At 36.2% G+C, this 26,690-nt stretch overlaps 1 protein-coding gene across 6 annotated transcripts; it reads left to right on the top strand.

Annotated features, from left to right (window-relative positions):
• Nucleotides 1–780: 780 nt before the first annotated feature.
• Nucleotides 781–26,690, top strand: elmod1 (ELMO/CED-12 domain containing 1). Of its 6 annotated transcripts, XM_055017322.1 has the most exons (12): nt 784–983; nt 1,192–1,398; nt 8,575–8,720; nt 9,883–9,911; nt 11,336–11,433; nt 15,130–15,259; nt 17,026–17,159; nt 17,372–17,440; nt 18,750–18,770; nt 21,087–21,137; nt 22,624–22,757; nt 23,406–26,690. In XM_055017322.1, the coding sequence occupies exons 2-12, from the start codon at nt 1,382–1,384 to the stop codon at nt 23,579–23,581; spliced, it is 1,005 nt and encodes a 334-aa protein (XP_054873297.1). In that variant the 5' UTR covers nt 784–983; nt 1,192–1,381; the 3' UTR covers nt 23,582–26,690. The 6 variants fall into 6 exon arrangements, with proteins under 6 accessions (XP_054873296.1, XP_054873294.1, XP_054873293.1 ...); XM_055017321.1 differs by lacking the exon at nt 18,750–18,770 and having other exon boundaries at nt 781–983; nt 1,327–1,398; nt 21,054–21,137; XM_055017319.1 differs by lacking the exon at nt 18,750–18,770 and having other exon boundaries at nt 783–983; nt 1,197–1,398; nt 21,054–21,137.

Genomic DNA, 26,690 nt, shown 5'->3' with positions numbered 1-26,690 from the left:
TATGATATTTTACACGTGTAATACTGCACAGAAAACTTCTTTTTAAAAATTCTATTTTTGTTTTTTCTTTTATGTTTTATGACAATATACATGTGTCACACTGCACAGAAAACTTTTCTTTATTACATTTCTCTGTACGTCTAGTTGAGGTTTGCTGTTTCCAAAGAGGTGCAGGACTTTATATTGCAGTGAAAACTGAGCCCACAGAGAGTAAAAATTCCTAGTTTGTGGAAAAACAGCTGCTGTGATAATAAAATGAAATATAGGATAAACATAGAAAGCACAGTGTCTCATATTTATATTGATTTTACTCCAAAATAGCTTAAAATGCAATGAAAGGAAAAAAAATGAAAAGAATGAAATAAAAATGAGAGAAACAAAATGAAAAGTATAAAACAAATAAAATGAAAAGAAAAATCGATTTTTTTTATTTAAAAAAAGAATTAAAACTAAAATATAAAGAAATGTAACAAAAAGAAGACAGGTGCAACATTCCTTGTTCCCATAGAGGTGGAGGACTTTATGTTGCAGTGAAAAATTCGCCCACAGTGAGTAAAAATTCCGAATTTATGGAAAACAGTTGCTGTGATAATAATGTGGAACATGAGATGACCATACTGTGTCACATTTACACGAATTTTACTCCAAAATAGCTTAAAAATGGTGCGAATATTGAGGTTAAAGTGTGAAATTTTGTGAGCTGGACTGAGTCCTCTAGATCCTAGGAGTTCCTCTGTGTTCCGGAAAACGTTTTTTAATTTATAGATCATGCAAAAGATAATTAGATGTCCTTGTGTGCAGGGACAGATGCTGTTGGAGCTGCAGTGTTGGTGGAGCCTCGGCTTTCTGCACTGCGCTGCTGCTCTGTAGCTTTTAGAGCTTCAGTCTGTCATCATGGAGGAGCAGTAGACGACCGGAGCCGAGTGAAGAGGACGAACCGCCGCCGACATCACGCCTTGTCGCTCCAGCATCACCTCACGTCGGTAAGAGAAAAACGCTGCGTCCGTTTCATTGCATGCAAAGCTCCGTGCTGCGTCTGGCGAGCAGCTGCGGATTATTCGGTGTTTGTGTCCGCTGATCGCCTCCTCCTCCAGGCTTCTCTCAGGGCGAAACCAGTCCCGGAGCAGGTTCGTGTGGGTGTTTTTCTGCTTCACTGAGCTGATCTTTTTATTTTATTTTATTTTTTGCCAGATCAGAACCCGCAGGGACCCGGAGCTCTGCTGCAGCTTCGCCCGTTCAGCACCGCGGACAGCTCCGGAGCTTCGGGCCCGACCGGAGCGCGTCGCTCGGCCGCAGCAGAATCACTGACATCCCGTCTGTCTGCAGGTGATCCGTCCGCCGAAGCAGCTCCGGAGACACCTGAGGAGGAGCCGCCGCCAACATGAAGCATTTTCTGAGGTGAGATGGTGTTAAGATGGAGGCAGAGCTGGATTTATATAAATATCAAATCAGGAATTCATTGTCAATTCATCCTCTGTCTGTCTGTGTGCTGGTTTTTACTTATTTATACCAAACACTGCGACTCGTTTATTACCAGTTCTCCCAGTTAAGCTCTCTGATAGCGATTCTGATATATTAAGTGACTGTGAATGGGATTGAATGGGAGGCCTGTTAATACTGGAGCACATTTAAACCAGAAGCTCTCCAGAGGTGTTTCTATTAATAGTCTCTCTCTGCACACGTGTATTTTAAACATTTATGTCAGGATAAAGAAAAAATAGCACACTGACATTGTTGTACTGGTAATGTGTAACTGTAAGTCTTTTATTTTGTAAGACTTTGTTATTATAACAGTTTTCATAAAAATAGAATGTAACACAAAGTGCTTTACAGTGCAAAAATTTAAAAAAAATTAAATTAACCCACAAACTATTATATTTTATATGCAAGGCTCAATGAAAACATGGACCAAGAAGCTGCTCATAAATAAATCTCAGATTTTATAAATTTGCAATGAGGAATCAGCAGAGGCAGGATCAGTTAAAATAAATAAATAAATTTAAAAAACACCAAAAACAAAAACATTAAAATAGAAAGATAATACAAAAATACAAAATTCATAAAAGAAAAATCAAATGTATAAATAAATAGATAAATAAATAACATAAATGCAAATCCAATGTGTGTGATTATATTATTGAAAATGCAATAAAAAAATCAAATAAAAATAAAATGATATAATAAAAAGAAATAAAATAAAAAGATCCAAAAAACCCCACAAAAAATAAAAAGGCAAAAAAAATAGAATGAAAGAATAAAATAAAAATAAAAGAGAAAGAAAATGAAAAGAATAAAAACAAATAAAATAAAAAAATATAAAAAATAATTAAAAATAAAAGAAATTTAAATTCAATAAAAAAGTATAAAGCTAAGAAAAAATAAAATAAAAATAATAAAATAAATAAAATGTGAAGAAATAAAATAAAAAATTTTTAAATGAAAAGGAACAAAAATATAAAAATATAATTCAATAAAAAATATTTATAATAAATGAAAAAGACACATTAAAACAGGATTTCAAGAGTTAAATTTAAAAAATGGATAGAAAACAAAACTTGCAAAGCAAATGCAAAATACAAATAATTAGTCTTTCATTTAGAATAAAAAAAGAAGAGATGTTCACCTTGAATGAACCAAACTGTGTGTGAGTAAGCCTCTGATTTGTTCCAGATTTCTGTCACATAAAAGCTGTAAATCATTCACCTGAGAGGTTTGGACAGCAGCAGCAGATCAGATGAATATTTTGGCTCTGAACCATGAAGTGCTTTACGAACCAACAGCAGCATTTTAAAAGACAATTTCTGCACATCCTCATCATGAATAACACTCATAAATGTACTTTAATCTGCCACTTTTTCACAATATTATTTTTTTTTAATCAGTGATTTTGTGTGCATTTTTCCTAATTTAGACCACATTTCCCATAAATCCCTGCTCTTTTTATTCTTATTAATAAGAGAACAAATATGGTGGAGGGCGTCTTTCAATTTACTGTATTTGTTATGGTCTCAGAGATTTAGCGTCGTTAACTTTTAATGAACAGTGGAAGCTGGGAGAGGCTGCCAATGTTTCCCACTGATGGCTGTGTTTGTTTGCAGTAATTATACTAATGTGCTACAGTGGTTGTTGTAATAGTTTTCTGATGTAGAAATGATTCATGCAGCACCTTTAATGGTTTTTGGCCGATCAGAGAGATTAGGAGGACTTAAAAGGCCTGAATTAGCACCGCAACTCCCACAGTTTGGGGAGGAAACAAAAAGAGGTCGATATGGAAGCAGCAGAGGTGAACAAATCTGCAGGTTTTGTCTCTTGTGTGGCTCCACAAACATTTGATTTTCATGCAACAGCGGCCTCCCGCCTGCAATACTCACCTCGGTGCTCAACTTTCAACTCCGCATCTCCAGTTGTGCAGGATGTCGGTTTGATTTAAAGCCGAGTTGCTTTTATTCTCGTAGAACGACATCAGAAATTTGCCTCAAGCTGCTGTACAATCTTTGGAGCAGTGGTCAGCTCTGAAGTTCAGCTAGGGGTTATCTTATTTCTGCAGTTACCATGGAGATGCGGGACAGTTGTGTTAGGTTTGTTACTGTTTTTACCCACAGTCACCATTCATACTGGGATAAAAAATAACAGAATACTGCAAGAGCCAATAACTGACTCTGGAGAGTTTGACCAAAAATAGTCAAAAACTGTTGAAAGTGACCCAGAATTTGGACAAAATTACCTAAAATTGTCCACAATTACTGAATGCATGCCAAAAATGATTCACAACCTGCCAGAATTAATAAAAATGTGTCCAGAATGAGTCAAAAATTGTTGATTATGACTTCAACTTTGTCCGAAATAGTAGAAATTCTTCCAGGATGACATGAAACTTGTCTAACATTATTTTAAAAAAGTGTCCAAAATGGTAAAGAAATGAATAATGACTGGGCTGCTGATCCTCACTGAACATGAGGTTAGAAGTTCTGTTTATCTCAGTAATATACGATTTCCTGTTGAGGTCATTTCAGGATTTACACATCGCTGTGCACAGACGGATGCTAAATTTGATGGTTCTTTTCATGCACGCACTGTGCTGTCTTTTATACTGTACACAAAAAGACACACAGGCCTCCTGTTGATGCTTCTGAAAAGCTGTGACTTTGCACTTTTTTTCAGGATACAGCAGCCATTTACAGATTTGGCTGCAGCACTGAGTGATTATTTCTGAGGCATGTCACACAAGATATCTGGAGAGTTTAGAACTTTCCACTGCAGCTGGGAAGCACCTCTAAAGTCTGGCAGTGGCTGCTTTAATTCCAACTTTTTTGAAAGGATGAATTATAAACATCAAGCATTTGTTTTGAGCACTATTTGTTTCCTGTCTATGTGGTCACAAATGTTGGCTTGACCTGCACAAGGACATCTGCAAAACGTCTGAGCTGAACCCTGCAGATGATGTAATTTACATTTTGTAGACGCAGAAAATAGGAATTTGCCTTTAAGCCTTGATTATACTTGCTTGTAGACACACATATGAACATCTGTTGACACCACAGATGCCTAGTTGTTGACGTTTTACCTACTAGTCTGCTCGGAGTTCACTGGGAGGATTATGTTTCATACACATGCGGTCAGTTTGCGTTTTCTTATTTTGCACATTTGCACTATTACTACTGTCCTTGTCCTTTTGCAGTCTTGTGGAACTAATACAATTTTTCTCATGTGAACGCTGGCATTTCTACTGCCACCTATGTGTCTGAAATAAAAATAAATCATTACAGGTGTCCGGATAGCTCACCTGGTTGATCAGGTGACCCATGAATTGGGGCTGAAAGTCACCAGTGCAGTGACAATGGTATGATTTCCTGCATGTCATTCCTCCTTTCTTCTAGCCCACGTTTCCTGTCACTGTTCAACTGCTCTGTAAGACTTATAATATCCAAAAAAATATCTTAAAAGAACAACAAAAAAAGGACTAATTATGATGGATTCCTGGTGCCATCTTGTCTAGCCGAACTTTTCCATCATCGTGCCTTCAGTCAGAGCACTGATGTCAATCATTCAGATGCTCTTGAGCAAATAGAGGCGATCGAGCCTTTTCTCTCAGACTTTAGAAACCTGTAAGTCACAGCTCAAGACCCACCTCTTCTCCCTGGCATTCAATTTCAGAAGAGCTTAACACCCTAAATTCGTTGATGTTACAGGTTTTTTTTGAAAGTTTATTTGGCTTTACATTTGTGTATTTTAGTATTTAAAGCTTGTGCAGCATTTTAGTTAACTGGCAGTGACTGAATTTTGAAGTTTTTTAGATTTATTTATCAAAAGGACACATTGGAAATATCATAGAAACATTTTGATGCAAACGATACACCAGAAAATATCATCAATGTTCATCAGGAGCCACATATTTCTGTTTGTTGGTCCAGATTGTCCACACAGACTGCTGTTTACCTTCACTGCTGCATAAAGTTCAACACCGTCAGTCCTTAGACCCTCAGTTTGGATGAGAATAGTCCAAAAGCAGCAGCACTTCCAGGGCAGAGAAGCAGTTTTGCTCATGTGGATAAAAAAGCAACATAAAGTTGACAGCATAGATGAAAAAGATGAGACAGTTATAGATTATCTCAGAGGTGTTGAAGACACAGTAAAGTCAGATTTGTCAACCAAAATGACACATTTATGATCTATCAATCCAGCAAATGATAAAGTCTGATGAAATTGGTGATCGCACATTCTATAATAATTGAAGTGGAGCCAAAATATTACAAATTCTAGATAAATATCTGCAGAATAATGTATTAAACTACTGAAAATAACCTTGATAGAGGCAATAGGTGCTCTGTATTGTCTTAATTGTAAATAAAACTACAACGTAAATAGTTTTTAGCTAAAAAAAAAAACAAAACACACAGAGATGGTTTGAATAGTGCTTGTAATCTTCCTTTCTGGCAGCAACAGTAACCTCAGAGGGGAAACCAAGGCTCAGAAAGTCTCCAAAAACATTTATTTCTGCTATTAAAGCTTAGATGCAGCCACTTTTGAGCATCTCCTCTTTTTCTGCATCTAGACTTTAGAAACTAGATGGTCAGAGGGCACATTTTTTTTGAATAAATCAAACTGATGTGGCCAAAAATCCCATTTTGAAAATCACATTTCATCATTCTCAATATAATTAGGGCCTCAGTTTGTGTTATACATTTTTTAACCTCCTGCTGAGCCATAGAACATATTCAACAAGTGTTTCCACAGACTAACTTGCTGCCTAAATTGTAAATAAAACTTGAGTGTGAATATTTTTTAGCCCAAAAACATACAGAGAAGGTTTGAATAGTGGTGGTAGTCTTACTTTCTGGTTGTAAACATCTCCCAACGAGCAAAACCAGTAACCTGAGAGGGAAAACTGATGTTCAAACACTCCCCAAACACTTACTGTTGCTATTAAATCCTAATTACACCGAATAGCCAAACAAAAATCTGATATTTTTGAGCATCTTCCGTCTTTTTGTATCCATATTTTAGCAGCTAGATGGTCAGAGGGCACATTTTTTGAGTAAATCAAACTGATGTGCACAAAAATCCCGTTTTGAAAATCCCATTTCATCATTCTCAATAAAATGATGGCCTCAGTTTGTGTTATACTCTTATTGTTAACCTCCTACAGAGCCACAGAAGACATTAAACAAGTGCTTTCACAGACTGAGCAGCTCTCCTCAGCAGATCGAGCCTTTGAAATGATTTATCAGGCAGCAGGTTCAGTGTTCAAGGGCGTTTTATTAGAGAGTTCTGTGTATGAACCCTGTAATTGTTTGGCTGCAGTATAACTTCCTACCATCCCCCTCTTTTTTCTTGCTTCACTTCCTTGAAGGTTAAGGAAATGACAGAGTGTCTGTATGAGCTGTTTAACATGCCAGTCTCATGCACAGGCCTCGGGAAGACGAATTAATCCTCCTGGATTGTACTTGTCGTCTTTTGTTGACACAGAAGACGATGCTGCGCTGCGATCCTTCAGCATCAGACTGATGTATTTCTGCCTGGGAAGGTTGTAAACTCTATTCCACAGAAAACAAAGAGTGTGTATGTTTGTAGCAGAAGGAGGCTTTCCAGGTTGCTTGCTGTGCTTGTGTGTTTTCTCCGCGTTTGCTGAGATAACGGACGGAAGCGAAGGACGTTTTCGGCTTTCACGAAGGCTGGAAATCATTTCAGCCTCCACAGTTTCTTAATGGGCCACTATGTATTTCCCAAGACGTCTCCATTTTCATTCTGAGCGTCACCTGCAGAAATAGCACACTTTGATCTGCTGCAAGTCTCCCCTGGTAGAAGTGAAGCACAGCCTTCAGAATGACTTCCTTGTCTTCATGTCTTCTTCCCTGACTCTCTTTTCTCTCAGTGTCATGTCTTTTATTTGTTCACTTCAGTTGCTACGTCTGGGTGCTTTCTCTCTGCAGCGACTTTAAAAACTGTTCAACATTTGACCTACTTTTATTTTGCAAAATTAGTCAGAAATAAGAGGGATTTATAGTGTAAAATCTCCAATATACTGATTTTGGTAGAAATTCCAATAGGAGAAAGCACAGGAAGGACAATATCAGAGCTGGAGTTTCTGATTAGTTTAATCCTTACATGCATAAGTGAGTCAAAAATGACCCGGTGAGGTCGTTTTCTTGTAATATCGTTGTAATGAAAGGGTTTTAAAATTTCATTTTCCAGCCATTCCTCAAAGAACATGTATTTGATATCATTCCATTTAAACTTTTAAGTTACCTTTTATTCTCTTAATGAAGTTGTAATATTTGCATTTCTACACCAAGCTCTTTATCACTGATAATATACAACAGGTAACGCAGTGTAGAAACTTGGAGGGACAGACAGCAGCTGGAGGAAAAGAGTGGAAAAATGTCAACAAAATGGATGTTGACATTCTCCTATAGCTGTTCTGTGTAATATTCTTCTTTTTCAATCATGAAAATGTTCAAAATCTGTTATAATGAAAAATAAACATATTTCAAACACAAAATCATTCTGGTGTGGACAAAAATATAATACAAACAGTAATACAAATTTTTATTTTCAACCAACATGACAAAAATGGTTTTGAAACACATTGATTCTTATATCGGTCATTTTTGACCCACTTATGGAAAAGTGTAGGTCCAATCAGACGTACATCTAAGGTTTAATAAAAAAAAGATTCAAAAAAAGTTGATGTCTATCACACCTGCATGAGGTGTCATTAAAAATCTTCTTTTGTTGTTTCTCCACCACCAAAACCCCCAAAATATACAATTTACTATCAAGTCTGACCAAAAGAAGAAGCAAGTTTGTGCATTTAAGAACTTGAACCATTATTTCTGCACTAAATTTGCTAGAAACAAGACTCAACTGATTTTCTTTCAGTCAAATATTTGTCACAATTTTACATTTAATTTATTTCAAAACATCTACTAGGGATACTAGTAACTGCAAACCCCCAAGAATTTGTCATGCGTGGCGTCTGTATTTTAGGGTACAAGTCAGTGTTCTCTGTATAATCTGAGTTGTTGTGTGTGTTTACCTGTTTGTGAATGTAATCCCCAGTGTTTTCCTCCCCAGAGTGGTGACCCAGTTCTTCGTGTTCCTCTACTGTAAATGTCTGTGGAGAGGCCTCAAGTTCGTCGTCAGGAAGTTCACAGGGCGCTGCGAGCTGCAGCGAATCTGCTACAACAACAAGCACGGAGCCCGCAGGACGCTCAAGATAGGTGGGCCTGCACACTGTTGTGCAAAAAAATGTTTATTTACATCATTTATGCATGAAGGAAATAGCCGTCTGGAACTAATTTGCCCCGATGGATGGATCTGTGCTTAAATTCAGTGTTGTTCATGTTTGTGTTCGAGTTTCTAGTTGAATCTTGGAAAATGAACACAATATTTAATGCTGCAGGTTGTCAGGTGAGTCCCTGACCTTCGCCTCGCAGGTTCATAACCTGCAGACGTGAATGAAACGCTGCTGAGTCACACCAGAAAACCTCAAATAAAAAGATTCGATGAATCTCTAAATGTGTTGTTTACTACCGTTCAGTATCATAATGCTGCAGCTGATTATAGTTTACATTCTGGTGTAATATTACAGTCGAACCAGTGGGACTTTGCATGAATATAATGTTACTCACACAGCCTCACTGGTGCTTTAATATTTAGTGTTTATACTATACATGCATGAATATACACTGCCTTTCAAAAGTTTGGGGTCACTTAGAAATGCCCTTATTTTTCACAGAAAAGCAGTTTTTTTCAGTGAAGATAACATTAAGTTAATCAGAAATCCCGTGTAGACATTGTTAATGTGGTAAATGACTATTGTAGCTGGAAACAGCTGATTTTTAATGGAATATCTCCATAGAGGTACAGAGGAACATTTCCAGCAACCATCACTCCTGTGTTCTAATGCTACATTGTGTTAGCTAATGGTGCTGAAAGGCTCATTGATGAATAGAAAACCCTGCAGTTATGTTAGCACATGAATAAAATTGTGAGTTTTCATGTAAAACATGAAATTGTCTGGGTAACCCCAAACTTTTGAACGGTAGTGTATACAACGGTAAAGATAAGACCAGTAAAACATGAAAGCTGCTCTATGCAGGATTGTAGGAACTGAAGGAGTAAACTACATTCTGAAAGCACACAACTGAGAAAAGAAAGACCTACCCCTTTAAGAGGTCTGCACAACGAAGCAAGTTCAACATACTCTCTTAGAATAACTATAGTTCAGGGTCATGGGGAAATAATTTAGGCAGAAAGCTGTTTCTATGATCTAAATTCAGTGTGCTACACCAACATATATATTCTAAAGCTCATGAATAGTGCTGACTGTCAGGTCACTGCTGGCAGTTTTCTTACACTTTGCAATTTCTTTCTTTCCAGAGTCGTCTATGAGGTACTCCAAAAATGAGGTATGAGTCACTGAAACATTATGAACTTGAAATTTTTAGTTATTTTACAGGTAATATCTAGTTACATGTTAAACCTAAAAAGACAGACCAAAACTATATCATCCACATCAAAAATATTAAATCTCTGTGTTTTGGGGTAATTTGTTCTTTTACAGTGTGCACCTGTAAAATTAGACTGTTGTAGTTTATTTAAATCAGAAAAAAATAAAAATAGTTTGTCAACAGTTTCCATCATTTTAAAGAAAAAAAATTAAAATATTAAAAATTTTACAGATTTTCCCTGTTTTGTTAAATAAAAGGTAATGTCTAGTAAAATCACAGCAAATAAGTATTTATGTATGTGTTGACAGTTTAAAATAAAAGTACTTAATGTCCACATTAAAAAAATAATTGTATTTTTACAAATAGGTATTTGTTTTTTTGCAATGTGTGACTGTAAAATTGTAGTTTATTGTATTTAAATTAACTGAAATATAATAAATTTGCTGATATTTTCCATTATTTCAAAGAAATATTATGTATATAAAAGATTGAAAATTGGTAAATCATTTTTTACTGCTATTATTAAAAATTTTCTCTGTTTTCTTAAATTATACATAATATCTTGTAAGATCTGAAAAAAAATTTATTTACACATTAACCCTTAAAAAAATGGCCAAAGCCGAAAAATCTGTGTTTTTACAAAAAATTGTAAAACGACACAATTGTACTTTATTTAAATCAGCAAAAATATCACTATTTTACTGATATTTACCATTATTTTAAGGAAAAATTATGTATATCAAGGACAGAAAAATGATAATTTTTTAACTGTTATTTTCTGATTTTTCCCTGTTTTGTTAAATAACCAATGAAGAATATTTATTAACAAGTTAACCCTAAATAAACTAGCCAAAATTGAAAAATCATGTTTTTGCAAATCGTAATGTGTTCTTTTACAATGTGCAACATAAAATTACAGTGTCGTACTTTGTTTGAATCAGTGAAAAATACAATTATTTTACTGATAATTTATATTATTCTTAAGAAAAAGTGATGTATATTAAGCACTGAAAAATGATAAATGACTTTGTTCTGTTGAATTACAGATAAAATCTAGTAAAATCATAGAAAATAAGTATTAATTTACATGTTGACAGCCCATAACTGTACATAATGACCACATAGCAGTTTACTGTATTTATATTAGCTAAAAATATGATTGTTTTTCAGATATTTGCTGTTATTTTCATTGCTTTTACAGCTTTTGAATGTTACAGGATTACACTATTTCATTAACATATACCTCTGGGAGCCTTGCTGCCAGATTCCTCATGATTTTTTTTACAGTGTGTTTAACAAACAGTACATCTGATGTAAATTATTTGTCACTGTCTCTTTTTTAACATGTGTTCTCACTTTCCTTTTCTTGTTTTTCTCTCCAGCTGCTGCAGTCTGCCCTCAGTGTCCATCCTGACAAAGTGGAGAAGACCATCGACGACATCATGGCCCTGAAGAAGATCAACCCTGACACCAACCCTCAGTGAGAATCCACTCATTTCTCTCACTCTACACCTCTGTTGCCATGTTGGTGTAAATTCGAGGTTGGAGTTCATCCCTGGAGTGTTGGCATTTTTAATCCTCAGTAGCTGTGAAGGTGTGACTGTGGACAGTGAATTTCTGATTTGAGATTAGTCATAAGACATTTAAGAAAAGGAAAAATGGAGCAGAGTTGGCGATCTTCAGTCCACTTTTAGATTTATTTATAACACACATCTCACTCTCAGTCTCTCTCATCCAGATTTAAAAGCTCAGAAACCAGTTTTATTTGTTGTTGTATATCGTCCTCCTGCTCCTTACTCTGAGTTTTTATCTCAATCCTCAGACTTTTTATCTGATTTAGTGCTCAGCTCAGATAAAGTCATTATTGTGGGTGACTTCAACATTCATGTTGACGTGGACAGTGACAGCCTTACGACTGCTTTTAATTCAATATTAGACTCAATTGGGTTTTCTCAACATGTAAATAAACCAACTCATAGTTTTAATCATACCCTTGACCTCGTTCTGACTTATGGCATAGAAATCAAACAGTTAACAGTATTTCCCCAGAACCCTCTTCTTTCTGACCATTTTATGATAACATTTCAATTTACAACAATAGATTGTATAGGAGTTAAGAATAAATATCATTACAGTAGATGTCTGTCTCACAATTCGGTGACTAAATTTAAGGAAATAATACCCTCTCTATTTAGTCCAGCACCACTTACTGATATAATGGAAGGGAAATATTATAATTTTACCCCCACAGAAGTGGATTATATTGTTAATAATGCTGCAGCCTCACTGCGTACAACACTTGATAGTGTTGCACCTGTAAAAAAGAAAGTTCTATCTCAGAGAGGACCTGCTCCTTGGTATAATTCCCAGCTGTGGACTTTAAAGCAGGCGTCCCGAAAGCTGGAAAGGAAGTGGTACTCCACTAATTTAGAGGAAGTTTATGTAGCTTGGAAAAATAGTCTAGTAATTTATAAAAAAGCTCTTCATAATGCCAGGACAACATATTATTCATCTTTAATAGAGGAAAACAAGAACAACCCCAGGTTTCTCTTCAGCACTGTAGCCAGGCTGACAAAGAGTCAGAGCTCTGTTGAACCTTGTATTCCTTTAGCTTTGACTTCATGAGCTTCTTTACAAATAAAATTATTACAATTAGAGAAAAAATTAATCTGGTTGCTGTAATCAAACCTTTACTTAAAAAGCCCACTCTAGATCCAGATGTTTTAGCCAACTATAGACCAATTTCCAACCTCCCATTTCTCTCCAAAATTCTGGAAAGAACAGTTGCAAATCAATTATGTGAACATTTACAAAGGAATAGCTTGTTTGAAGAGTTTCAGTCAGGCTTCAGAGTGCATCATAGCACAGAAACAGCTCTGGTGAAAGTTACTAATGACCTTCTCATAGCGTCAGATAATGGACTGGTCTCTATACTTATTTTATTGGACCTTAGTGCAGCATTCGATACAATCGACCACAAACTTTTATTACAGCGACTAGAACGTTCTATTGGCATTAAAGGGACAGCACTGGACTGGTTTAAATCCTACTTATCAGACAGGTTCCAGTTTGTGCATGTCAACAATGTACCTTCTGAGCATACTAGGGTTAATCATGGAGTTCCTCAGGGTTCTGTCTTAGGACCAATACTGTTCACATTATACATGCTTCCCTTAGGCAATATTATTAGGAAGCACTGTATTAATTTCCATTGTTATGCTGACGACACTCAATTGTATTTATCTATGAAACCAAATGAAACTAATCAGCTAGCTAGACTGCAAGATTGTCTTAAGGACATAAAGACCTGGATGACCTATAATTTCTTACTACTAAATTCAGACAAGACTGAAGTCATTGTATTTGGCCCCAAACATCTTAGAGAATTGCTTTCAAAGCATATAGTTACTCTGGATGGCATTACATTGGCCTCCAGTACTACTGTGAGGAACCTCGGTGTTATCTTTGACCAGGACATGTCCTTTAACTCACACATAAAACAAATCTGTAGGACTTCCTTTTTCCACCTGAGAAATATTGTGAAAATCAGGAACATCCTGTCTCAGAGTGATGCAGAAAAACTAGTCCATGCATTTGTTACTTCTAGGCTTGACTACTGTAATTCCTTATTATCAGGTTGTCCCAATAGCTCTCTGAAACATCTACAGCTGATCCAAAACACTGCAGCCAGAGTACTGACGGGAGTTAGCAAGAGAGATCATATTTCTCCTATATTGGTTTCTCTTCATTGGCTTCCTGTTAAATCTAGGATAGAATTCAAAATCCTTCTTCTGACATATAAAGCTCTTAACAACCAATCTCCATCATATCTTAAAGACCTGATAGTACCATATTATCCTAGCAGAACTCTTCGCTCTCAGACTGCAGGCTTACTTGTTGTTCCTAGAATCTCTGAAAGTAGAATGGGAGGCAGAGCCTTCAGTTATCAGGCACCTCTCCTGTGGAACCAGCTCCCAGTTTGGGTTCGGGAGGCGGACACCCTCTCTATTTTTAAGACCAGGCTTAAAACCTTCCTTTTTGACAAAGCTTATAGTTAGGGCTGACTGGGTGACCCTGACGGGGTGAGCTGGTGTTTTCATTTGCAAAACTGACTTCCCCTCTTGACGTCCCTTTAGTTTGCCCCTAGTTATGCTGCTATAGGCCTAGGCTGCTGGGGAACCTCTCTTGATGCACTGAGCCCTTCTCTAACTACCTATGTATTTACTACATATACCATTATTGCATTACATTCACTCTGTTTCTTTCTGTGTCCTTTCTCCGAGTGTCCCTGGTCCCAGAGCTGGATGCTTCAGATGTGTGGCTGTGTTTTATGGTCCTTGTGTCCCACCCCCCCACCTCTCTATCTCTACCCCTCTATCTGTATCCCTCTATCTCTACCTCTCTATCTCTACCTCTCTACCTCTTCTGTCCCTCTCAACCCGCCCGGCCAGCAGGCAGATGGGTCCCCCCACATTAGAGCCGGGTTCTGCTCGAGGTTTTTTTCCCTGTTAAAAGGGTGTTTTCCTTGCCACTGTCGCCTTTTGGCTTGCTCTGGGGGTCAGGCATATGAGTTCTGTAAAGCGTCTCGAGACAATTTGACTGTAATTGGCGCTATATAAATACAATTGAATTGAATTGAATTGAATTTAAGTGTGACAAATATGGAAAAACAGAAGATTTCTGTAGGGGGGCAAATACTTTTTCTTTTACCGCACTGTAGATCTCCTTACTCTGATTATCAGCTGATTATCACTTCCTGTCTTGAGCTGCATCACCACATCATGTGGGATCATTTCTGCAGGCTTTTGCTCACATTAAAACCTGAATAATCTTTGTTTTCAGTACATTTTGGGATTTGAACATTGAGGCAGAACATCCTGATCAAAGCTTATTTGTTTCTACATAAGTCACATATGGCCTTTTCTTATATGCACATATCAGTACGGTTTCTTATTCCAGTTTTCACTCTTGTAGACTGTTATTCTCATTATATTTGAGCTTCTATGATTGGATATTGCAGAATATCTATTAAACAATTAGTGAAAATGGCCTGTTTAAACATTAATTTGACTGTAATTTCCAATAAATGTCAAGATCAGTGCTTCAACAGTGCATGTATCTTCATTATCAGTCCTGAATCTCCTCAGACCAGCCCTTCTGTCCCTGTGTGTCCCAGGTTGGGCATCTCCCTTCAGGCCAGTCTGCTGCAGATTGTGGGCTACAGGAGTCTGGTGTCCGAGGTGGAGAAGCTGCGCCGGGAACCGTATGACTGCGACAACACTGAACACGAGGAGATGCTGATGAAGGTGAGCAGTTCAGAAACAATACTTGACGGTGGCGATTCTCTTTGTATTGAATCGGAGAAGCTTGATCTGTCACGCTGCTCACTCGGTACATTCAGGGAACTCTGCCATCATGAACCAGTGATTGTGAACCTTTTAACCTCACAAAGCTGTTAGATGAACTTTGACGTTTATTAGAGACATCAGCCTTTATTTTTAGCTGACAGTTTAAATGACTTATCCAGCAGTTTGTTTCATAAAGTGGGGTGGCTGTGGCTCAGGTGGTAAGGCGAGTCGTCCAATGATCGAAGAGTTGGCAGTTTGATTCCCGCTCTGTCCTAGTCATGTGCTGTTGTGTCCTTGGGCAAGACACTTTACCCACCTTGCCTCCAGTGCTGCTACTCACACTGGAGTATGAATGCGTGTGAATGTTGGTGGTGGTCAGAAGGGCTGTAGGTGCAGATTGTCAGCCACGCTTCTGTCAGTCTGCCCCAGGGCAGCTGTGACTACAAACGTAGTTTACCACCACCGAGTGAGAATGTGTGAGTGAATGAATAATGGATTCATTGTAAAGCGCTTTGAGTGCCTTGAAAAGTGCTGTATAAATCTAATTCATTATTATAAAGTGCTTCGGAAAATTGCAATAATAATAACAACAACAACAATAATAATTATTGTTTTTATTGTTATTTTATTATATTTTATTGTTGTTGTTTGACAGATTTGGCCAGTAGAGACATGAATGTTGTTAATTTTCTGTTTACCTGCTTCATCACATAAATTAAGAGATTTAGAAGGAACATTACTGTAATATAATCTGCTCAAGTTTATATTTTAATTGTATTTTTTTTAGTTTCCCCATGGGAATCAATACATTTTCTATTCTATTCTATTCTATTCTATTCTATTCTATTCTATTCTATTCTATTCTATTCTATTCTATTCTATTCTATTCTATTCTATTCTATTCTATTCTATTCTATTCTATTCTAAAACAAGTAAGCTACTTATTTAGCCAGGTGTATATTGTCATAATTAAGGGCTAATTTGTGATAAAAACCCTGTTGTGTTTCTCTGGTCGGACTAAAAAGTAGATTATATTCAAATGACACCAATAAAATGTTAATTTTATTCAACAAACTTTACTGCAGTTGAAGAAAATGCATTTACAAGCTAAAACTGGATGAAAAATCTGTATTTTTGCAGTGTGATGTTGTTTTTTGTTTCTTGATTACAATATAATGAAAACTTGATATAGGAAATGTTCACCAGTATACTGACATGTGTGTCTCTTCAATGTCCAAGTGAAAACAGATTCCTATAATGGATTGACATTTTATTAAAAACTAGCATCTTCAGCTATAATTACAGCATTGAGCCTGTGGGTATCAGTCAGTGTTGCACATCTGGACACTGTAGCTGTTCTTCATTCTTCTTTGTTAAACTTTGGGATTACACATGGATCATGAGCCCTTTTTAGAATCCAGCCACAGATTCTGAGTTAGATTTAGGTCTGACTTGGCCTCCAGAACATTCCTCTTGTTGTCTTTTAACCATTTCTGAGTAGCTTTGACTGTTTGCTGGGAATGTTCCTCTTTACCCCTATGGAGATATTGCATTGAAAATCAGTCGTTTCCAGCTAGAATAGTCATTTACCACATTAATGTTATCTTCATTGAAAAAAATGCTTTTCTTTGAAAAATAAGGACATTTCTAAGTGACCCCAACTTTTGAACAGTAGTATACGTATGAAATCATCTGTCTTGAGCCGTGGTGTGTTTGTGTTGTAGTTATGGAAGGAGCTGCGTCCTGACACTCCTCTCACCGGTCGCATCTCTAAACAGTGGTGTGAGATCGGTTTCCAAGGCAGCGATCCCAAGACTGACTTCAGAGGAATGGGTCTGCTGGGCCTCCACAACCTGCTGTAAGCTGTCAGACTGGAAAACACAGATCACAGTCTAAAAGCGACATACTTTCATAGGATGTACACTCTGTATATTAGTGATTACATGGATGAACACATAGAAGAAATAGTTAGAGAACAATCTGCAGCTGAGACAATAAATCCACAAGAAAAACTGATCTACAGATGTGCGAGAATTATCTTCAGATTTCCCTTCTTCTGTGTTTCTCCAGGTATTTTGCAGAACATGACAAAGCCACTGCTCTGCAGATGCTCCACGACTCCCTGCAACCAAAGCACAAGTACGTTCATCTCTTTCTCCGTCTCACATTGAAGTGTGTTAGTTCATCTCTGGAAATTTAATAAGCAGATGTGAAGCTGTTTGGTAGACGTAAGTAGAAAATGAAGGGTTATCTGTAGAAATATTTACAGAAAAGTTGCATCTAAACGCAATTAAAGGCTTAGTAGGGCCTTTATACATATAGACTATAACTTAAACACCCAAAATATTGATGATACAGATAATGATTCTATTTTTTTGTGCTGTCTTGATGTGTAAGTACACTCTATAAAAAAAGGTTTTTGAGCAATTTACTAAAATAACTAGTTATTTGAACAATTTGTTTGTTTTTTTGTTAGTTATTTACATTTTCAGCTTAGTTAATTTTTTTTATACTAGTAAAAATATTATAGTTTTATAGCCGTTATTTGAAATATAAATTATACATATTAGGGTTTGAAAAAAGGAGTGCATTTTTTTGTTACACTACTTATTTTCTTAGTTTTAAAAACAAAAAAACAAAAAATTAATTTTTTACATTTTCTGTTTTGTTAAATTAGAAATACTTAAGCAGTCATACCACAGGAAAAAAATGTAAAACAATTTATAATTGTAGATAATGTTTACATTTTTCAAAAAAGATAATTTATTCTTTTATAATTGTTGACTATCGCTGTTTCTACTGTACTTAACTGTTTTAACTTTTACAGATATTTGATGTTATTTCAAAGAAAACAATATTAAGGGTTGAAAAATGGTGAATCTTGTTTTTAGTGTTATTTTACAGATTTGTTATTTGATAATGTCTCAAAAAACCACAGAAAAGGATATTATTTTTTTGTGACTGATAGGATAAACTGCAATTTTTTGAAATAACATCCGATTGGTAAATTACACTATTTTTACTGTGTCTAAAACAGCAAAATATATCATTATTTTACAGATTTTTGTTGTTATTTTCATTTTTTTTTACAGTTTTTGTATGTATTTTGTGATCACTCTTGCTGCAAGATTTTCATTGTTTTTTTTTTCACAGTGTATTCAACATATCAGAAGTGTTTAAAGCAGCTTCAAAATCTGCTACAAACTTGTTGCATCCCATCTTCTTTACACTGCACTGAATCATCCACAACTCTGTGATCACTCTGCTCTGCTTGATTATTTTCACTCTTACAGCCTGAAGTCATTCACTGCCTCATCTTTTATTGACTGCTGCTGCTTTGTCATCTGCATCTCAGTGAGCTGTCTCATTTCTCTACTGAAGATTCTTCTTTTCTTTTCCCCTCCTCCACCTCCATTTTTACCCTCTGTGTTTGTCTCATGCACTGTAGGATCACACACAGAAAGCCAAGGTACTAAACTTCACTCTCATTCACGGCTTCCTTGTCTGGGTTCATGCATTTAAAGCTGCACTAAGCATGATTTATGTGTAAACACTCAGCTGCCTCATCAGCATAAAACAAAGAAAACGGAAGGAAAGCACCTCAGTCACACTAATGAAGACAGACTCCATCAACTTTAGGGAATACTGAGCATTTTTCAGGTGTTTGTCACCACTTTTTATGCCATTTATGTTTTCAGTAGACTTGGTGCTGAGAGGCACAGACAGAGAAGCAATTTTGTCCTTTTACAGAATTTGATCATTGATTTAGAATCTGCAAAGTAGATTGAATAGTCTCTGATTATGAATAAGTTGACATTTGAATAAAGAAATTATTGCCATGTTTGCGCACACATTAACAAAAGAAACGATAATGCAGAATTAAACTATCAGTATTTTCTATACCATATGTGGTTACATGTCAAAGTAATGCAAAAGAAAATATTTGGAATACTTTTAAAAATGAAACACTTCAAATATAGTACTTCTGCATGGTGATTTTTTTTTGTTAATATATGTTCAAAGATGGACTTTTCATGGTGCGTTAGTTTCTTTTTTTTATATTTCAGCCTTCTCATAATCAGACATTGTTTGATCTTGTCCAATATTGCTCATTCTGAATCAATGACATGGTGAGATATAAAAGCTTTTGTCTTTCATAGTTTTCGAATTCCTATGTGTAAAAAAAAATAATGTACTGAAAAGTGAATCAGCAGACAAAAAATATTGGAAAGTACCATCCAAAATTTAAATATGCATGTTTCATGATTTGAAATAAGTTTCAAGCCAATCAAAGCAGAAGGCCCCTGATGATTTCAGATGGAAAAACTAAATTACTTTATATAAAACATTGAAATGAATTGAGATGTGAGCATCACTGTTGTTCAGTTGGATCATGATTCATCTCTTTATATTAATATTCTTGGCTCCTTACACTGACAGCATTTTGGTATATTAATATGAAATAGTCGATATCTTCACAGTGTGTTTTTGTTAGTTCACATATTCTGTATTTAAATCAGCAAAAGTATTATTATTCAACAAATATTTGTCATATTATTTTTGCAATATTTGAAAAGAAATATGACGTACGTTCAGGGCTTAAAATAGATTTTACTGTTTTTGTTAAATTGTAGTTAATATCTAGTAAAACCACAGAAAAAAATGATTAATTTACACATTACTGTAAAAAATAAAACAAAACAAGCAAAAAAAACCCCAGAAAAAAACATGTAAGTAATATTTGAATGAAAAATCAGTTTTTGTTCTTTTACAGACATCAGTCACAATTTAAATTTATATTTCCAGTTGTTTTTAGTGTGTTTATGCTCCATTCATTGGACAGATTGACTTTTTGCTGCCTGTTTTTTTTGTCCAGTCCTTATTCATTTATCATACTGATAATTTAGATAATGTTCATATTATTTTAAAACTGATTTAGTTAAGTGTACAGCTCAGAGCTATCAAATGTTATCTAATAACATTAATAACTTCACTTTGACTCAGTTTTTGTATAGAAACTTCACCACGTTTTACAAACGGTTCAAAGTTTATTGTCTTATGCACAGTAAAAAAAACAAAAACAACAAAAAAAAAACATGTTTTCTGTGAAATTCTTTCTTTGGTAACCGCAATGAATACCAAACAATATAAATCTAATGTAAGCCTCTAATATAAGTGGCCCAAGTTTTTTTTTAGCCCCGTTTTACTTGCCCAGATTGTTCAACAAGGTCCAGTCTTATACAGTTAAGCCCTAAATTATTTATAGCCAAGCCAAACTGTGATTTATGGTGATATTTTATTTGACCAGTAAGGTTTCTTCCGACTAGAAATGACATAAACAACTGACAAAGACAGTAAAACATTGTGTTAGAGATGTTAATCATAAACTTGAACTATTTTATGTTGTTTTTTGATACATTTTTACAAAAACTACCATGTTCTCAGTATTAAAATGATAAAAATGATAAAATAGGAGAAAAATTCAAATAAATAAAATAAAAAAATAGATTAATATAGGCAATCGATTGTACAAAAAAGCAATAGTCAGTAGGTAATGCACAATATAGATAGCAAACTGTCATGATGTAGCCAATGATTATAGCCCCCTAGGAAAAAGGGCAACATGTTAGATTACATTTTTATATTTTTTAACCTGAATTTGCTTTAAAGTCATGCTGTTTCGACAACATCGGTTTAAATGTCATCAGTAGGTTTTATTTTTACCCATACTGTTGTGTTGTTTCACATGCAGACGGTACACGACTAACGTTAGTGTCCTCCACAGTGAAGTAAACAAGCCTGAATGGGAACAGAAGAACATGGACAAAGCCATTGGGTGAGTCTCCATACTGTAGACGTGCACATGTGTGTTGAAGAGGTGAAACTGGGCCCACACTGCTGTGAGAGTTTGGCCTGAATTCGCAGCAGTTAGAGCATGTGACGGGTGTGTGTGTGTCTGTGTGAGGTTGTGTTTGTGTTAATGAGCAGAAGGTGTTTCACTGCTGTGAGTCCTGCAGCTCTGCCATCTGTCTTCAACCTGCATTCGCTCTGAAAAGCACCAAGGATTAATAAACTGCACCTGAAAGGCCTGAAAACTGTGCAACACACCCTAAAAACTTTATGTTTTTAGCTGTAATTTGTTGAAGAATTTATGGTTATTTTTGCAGATTGTTCCTGTTTTGAAATCCAGATACAAACCTGTAAATCTTTAAATGTTAACAAAAAACAAACAAACAAAAAAACTGGACAGAGTTGTAACTAAGGTCCATATCAAAAACCTGTATTTTTATAAATGCCAGTTTGTTTACACTTTTTAAAACTGTATTTAAATCAGCAAAAATATTACTATTTTATATTATGTATATTAGGAACTGAAACACACACACACACACACACACACACACACACACACACACACACACACACACACACACACACACACACACACACACACACACACACACACACACACACACACATATATACTGTATATTATATTACACAGTTTTTCTGTTTTCTAAAATTAAAGATAATAACAACTAAAATCACAGAAAAATTAATATAAAATAAAAAATGTATAAAAACAAGGCAGAGCTGTAAATAATGTTCACATCAAAATGTGTATTTTTATCAATGGTAAATAATTCTTTGCCAGTGTTTGACTATAAAATATAAAATATAATTTTTTTACTGTTTTTAAATCAGCAAAAAATTATTGTTTTATTGAAATTTGCAGTTATTTGAAATAAAAAATTATGCATATTAAGGACTGACAAATCTGTAAATAATTTTTAAAACTGTTATATGACTATTAGTATTTTCCTAGTTTGAAAAAACAAAAAAAGGATAATAACTACTAAAATCACAGAAAAAATTCATTTAAATGTTAACTGTAAAAACAAAAACAAAATTATGTCCGTGATGAAAATCTATGTTTTATTAATGATAATTGATGATTAATGATAACTAACTCTTTTACAGGTCTGTAAAATTTGACTGCTTTTAAATCAAGAAAAATATACTTATTTTATAGATATTTGCCATTTTTTTGAAAGAAAAAATATATGAAGATTTACTATCCACATTTAAAAAAATCATTAATGCATCAGTTAACAAAAACTGTTTACAGAGGTTTGGCTCCATCCACATCAAAACATTCACCAACAATGTGTTGATGATTCATATTTCAGTTTTGCAGCTTTGATTTCAACTGCATGAAAATGCTGACGTGTTTATTACAGGACTCTAGAAAGTTCAAACTAACAAATACACAAACCATGTCCTACTTCTGAACATATATTCTTCTTTCACCTCCCCTGCAGCTATTCTTTTGCCATTGTGGGCATCAACATCACAGACCTGGCCTACTCTCTGCTGGTCAGCGGCGCTCTGAAGACTCATCTGTACAACGTGGCTCCAGAGATGCCGAGTCTGCTGCACTTCCAGCAGACCTTCTGTGAGTTCAACTTGACTAACAAAAAAAAAAAAAGCCACTTTATTTTGTTACGTACACCCGCTCAATTGCTTGTTAACACAAATAGCTAATCAGCCAATCACATGGCTGCAGCTCGATGCATTTAGGCATGTAGACGTGGTCACTTGCTGAAGTTCAAACTGAGCATCAGAACAGGGAGGAAAGGGGATTTAAGTGACTTTGAACATGGCATGGTTGTTGGTGCCAGATGAACTGGTCTGAGTATTTCACAAACTGCTGATCTACTGAGGTTTTCACGCACAACCATCTCTAGGGTTTACAGAGAACGGTCCGAAAAAGAGAAAATATCCAGTGAGTGGTAGTTGTGTGGAATAAAATTCCTTGTTGATGTGAGAGCTCTGAGGAGAATGGGCAGACTGGTTGGAGATGATAGAAAGGCAACAGTAACTCAGACAATCACTCGTTACAACCAAGGAATGTAGAATGCCATCTCTGAATGCACAACACGTCAGACCTTGAAGAAGATGGACTACAGCAGCAGAAGATCACACCGGGTGCCAAGTTTTGGATCATCTGTCTCAAATGCAGCTTTTGTGTTATTAGTTCCACCTTTCTTGTACTTACAGTAAAAACACAAACACACTAACTGCTTCCTGTTGTTCCTGGCAGGTTACCTGATGCAGGAGTTTCACCGCTTCTGGATCGAGGAGGATCCCAGCGACATCATGGAGTTCAACCGGGTCCGTTCCAAGTTCCACCGGAGGATCCTGAGGCAGCTGAAGAACCCGGACATGGCTCTGTGCCCCCACTTCTCCGCCTCCGACCTCCACCTGGTCAACCTCTAAACACTCCCCCGTCCTCGTCTCCCTTACCCCTCCTAATCCTCCTCCCCTCACTGAGCCCCCCACCCCCGGATGTCCGGTAGGGCAGCAAAAAAAATCTAAAACCTCCCCCCTTACACTCACTGATGGTTCCTCAATCTGCTGGACACGCATCTGGGGGGGCTCAGCTCGACTCGTCCCAGCTAACGTCATGTCGCGTCACTGCCAACAGCTCACTCAGCCGCTGCACACTCAAACAAACACACAGAACATAAAACCAAACCAGTCTTCTCCACATAATTCAATCATTCTCACTGTGGGGACTTTAATTTGGAGGAAGTTGAGTCCCCACGCTGTGATTTCCGCTCACTGCCTCTCTGCCCTCACTGCAGCGTCAGACCACCAGCATCAGAGACGACCATAGCGATTGTAGCTGTGCATGAGGAGGCTGCACCATCGTTACCTGTTGCTTTAACGATTCATGACGATTGTATCACAGCCTTTACACCTCAGTTAGGAAGACCTTCTGTTAATGCCAAAACCAAATTTACTTTCTCAGCCAAAAATATCTCTCAGATTGCAGCATCCATCCAGATGTTTTGGCAGTTTTATATTGAAATGAAGAGATAAACACATATTTAATGTACCTGCTGCCGCTGATTCAATCAAACTATATATAGGAACACGTAACCTCTTAACTTTGTCTGTATTAGCTAACTGCCACAGATTGTAACGTATTTTTTATGTCAACATTTACACCTAAGACTTCTCCTTGCCAAAATACAGAATGTGGAGAACTTTAACAATCATAGCAGCTAGCAAGTTTTGTAAACCTGCTAAAGATGTTCACAAGTATCTAAAAATGAATGTGTGTTCCAGCTCGGATGTTAAAAATCTATAAATTCTTCTCCTGCAATGAATATTCAGGCTGATTCTATTCCTCATACGTCCAGAATAATAATTTAAAATCACGCCTTGTACGTTTTTCTTTACAGGTTTGCAAAAGCCCTTTGATTTGTCCCTGTGCAGAGATTGTGTTCTGAATGTTCCTCACAATTGTTTGATTCCATTTTAATCCATTGAATGTGACACTGTGTCCACTGTTGTATCAGCCAAAGCAATAATTTCCATTCATTTCACTGCACGCCTCTTTAAATGTGTTTATTTGCACCATGTGTGCCTGAGTATTTGTTTTGCTTTTGAACTCAGAGCTGGAATGCAAATCAATTCACAGCGACAACACATAGATTATTTATTATTTGATTATTAGAGGTAAAATGTCACGTTAATTTTGTGACATTAGTGGAATCACTGCAACTTTACTGGCAGGCAACATTAAATGTAGAGTTATTCCACAGAGGATGAATTAGGTGATGGTGAGAGTTTAAATAGTTAAAGCTGGAGGCGTTGACCAGCCAGTCGATGCACCAACTGCAGAACTCTCACCGTCACACTAAACCAAACTTCCTATAAAGTCTGTTTTCCTGGATGCCAACGTCAGCTTCCTACTGTGGATTGCTGGATATTTTCCCATTTAAATTGTCAATCTCAAAGATTTTCATTTCAATAAATATCCGTCAAGTCAGAATTTATCACCAAGTTGAGGCAACACAATTCTCTAATTTCATTAACAAGTTTATAAGGTAGAATTACTTCAATTAAACCTCCTTTGGGTGAATCCTGGGCTTCATCACCAGCGGTCAGGACGTTTTTATATAATGATAAGACTGTTATTGCGCACAAAATGACATTGCAATGTTTAAATAGTTTTATTGGAGTTTTTAGCAGCAAAAAAACCCAAAACAATCTGACTGACTGATTACACCTTTGCAAACACAATACTGTTAGGCTTGATAATGCAACATTAAATTGTTAAATATCATAAATATACTGAATATACAGCAGAGCAGCCAGCAAGTCTAATTTGCTGCTTCGAAATCTTGTTCACTTAAGGCACTTATTTTTTAAGGTGAGGTGAGGTTTGAAAACACACCTGCAATTACTGCTTATTGCCACAGGTGTCACGAAAGAGCAGGAAATGTAAATCCCTGAGGTTGACAATTTAAATAATTGTTTTAATATTTCATTTATCAGGAAAACGCGATTTTACAATGTTTTTCAAGAGCGACCAGAGCGAGAAAGCAGCACCACACTAATGACACACTGCTGATAGAGATATCACAGATTCAACAGAAATGCAGTTGTAAAATTCTGAGCACATTTGCTAATAACAATAAAAAATCATATTCTAGATGTAAAGCAGTGGTTCCCAGCTTTTCTGGCACAAAATAGAAGCGATCAAACCTCTAAAAGTAAAGTTCTCCTCTAATTTACAAAAAAATAGAGACACAAATGTGAAAAAATGAACAACGTAGTGCAGCAAATCAGTTTTTTCTGCTTTCTGTCTTTGTTAGATTTGTCTTGCATTGGACAAAACCAGAGAAGTGTTGTATCATCACCTGTCACCTAAAGGTCCTTTAAAGACTTTGTTTGTCGTCTGTGGAGCAGCAGACTGATTGTAATCGCAGCTCTGAGTCACTTTTCTTGTTCATTGAATGATAAAACACTTCTTCACACTCCTCTCTTGAACATGCGACTGCACTGTATTTAGCATTCATTCACACTGATGCTGTCATCATCACAACACTGAAGATATATATAAATGATATTACTGTTATTTTACTGCCATGCCTGCACTGTTGATTGTGTTTGAATAGTATTAAAAAACTCTGTTCCTTTGAAGTGAATGTTGAAGCTTTTTGTCAGTATTACGCAACTGTTTACTTCAAGTGAATGTCAGTGCTGGTTTCATTTCTTGCTTGCATTTTGCTTTGCTTTACTATTGCACTATTGTAAAAACAAAGCTGCAGTTTCCTTTATGATAATAAACCAGTAATTTGTGGTGTTCGGGCCGATATGCCCCACGATACTGTAGACGAACTTAGGTACCTGCTGCTGTATATTCTGCTTTAAAGCTGCCTATAAGACTCCATCTGCATGATATTTTCATTGTCGCTGCTCTGGCATTCTGTATTCTTCAGTAAAGTACTTCTAGATGTTGTAACGGTGTGCTTCATTTGTCGGTGCTGTACTTTTTGAGGTCACAATAAAGACTAAATGTCAGGTAAAATGA

The sequence above is a fragment of the Amphiprion ocellaris genome, chromosome 14, assembly GCF_022539595.1.
Source record: "Amphiprion ocellaris isolate individual 3 ecotype Okinawa chromosome 14, ASM2253959v1, whole genome shotgun sequence".
In the NCBI taxonomy this organism is placed as follows: domain Eukaryota; kingdom Metazoa; phylum Chordata; class Actinopteri; family Pomacentridae; genus Amphiprion; species Amphiprion ocellaris.
This window is presented reverse-complemented; position numbering and strand designations above follow the sequence as displayed.

Excerpts from the sequence above, each read along its gene's own strand:
- elmod1 (XM_055017321.1), top strand. Across the intron at positions 9,912-11,335 it reads TGAGGTACTCCAAAAATGAG|CTGCTGCAGTCTGCCCTCAG; the intron begins GTATGAGTCACT and ends TTTTCTCTCCAG. Across the intron at positions 21,138-22,623 it reads AACATGGACAAAGCCATTGG|CTATTCTTTTGCCATTGTGG; the intron begins GTGAGTCTCCAT and ends CCTCCCCTGCAG.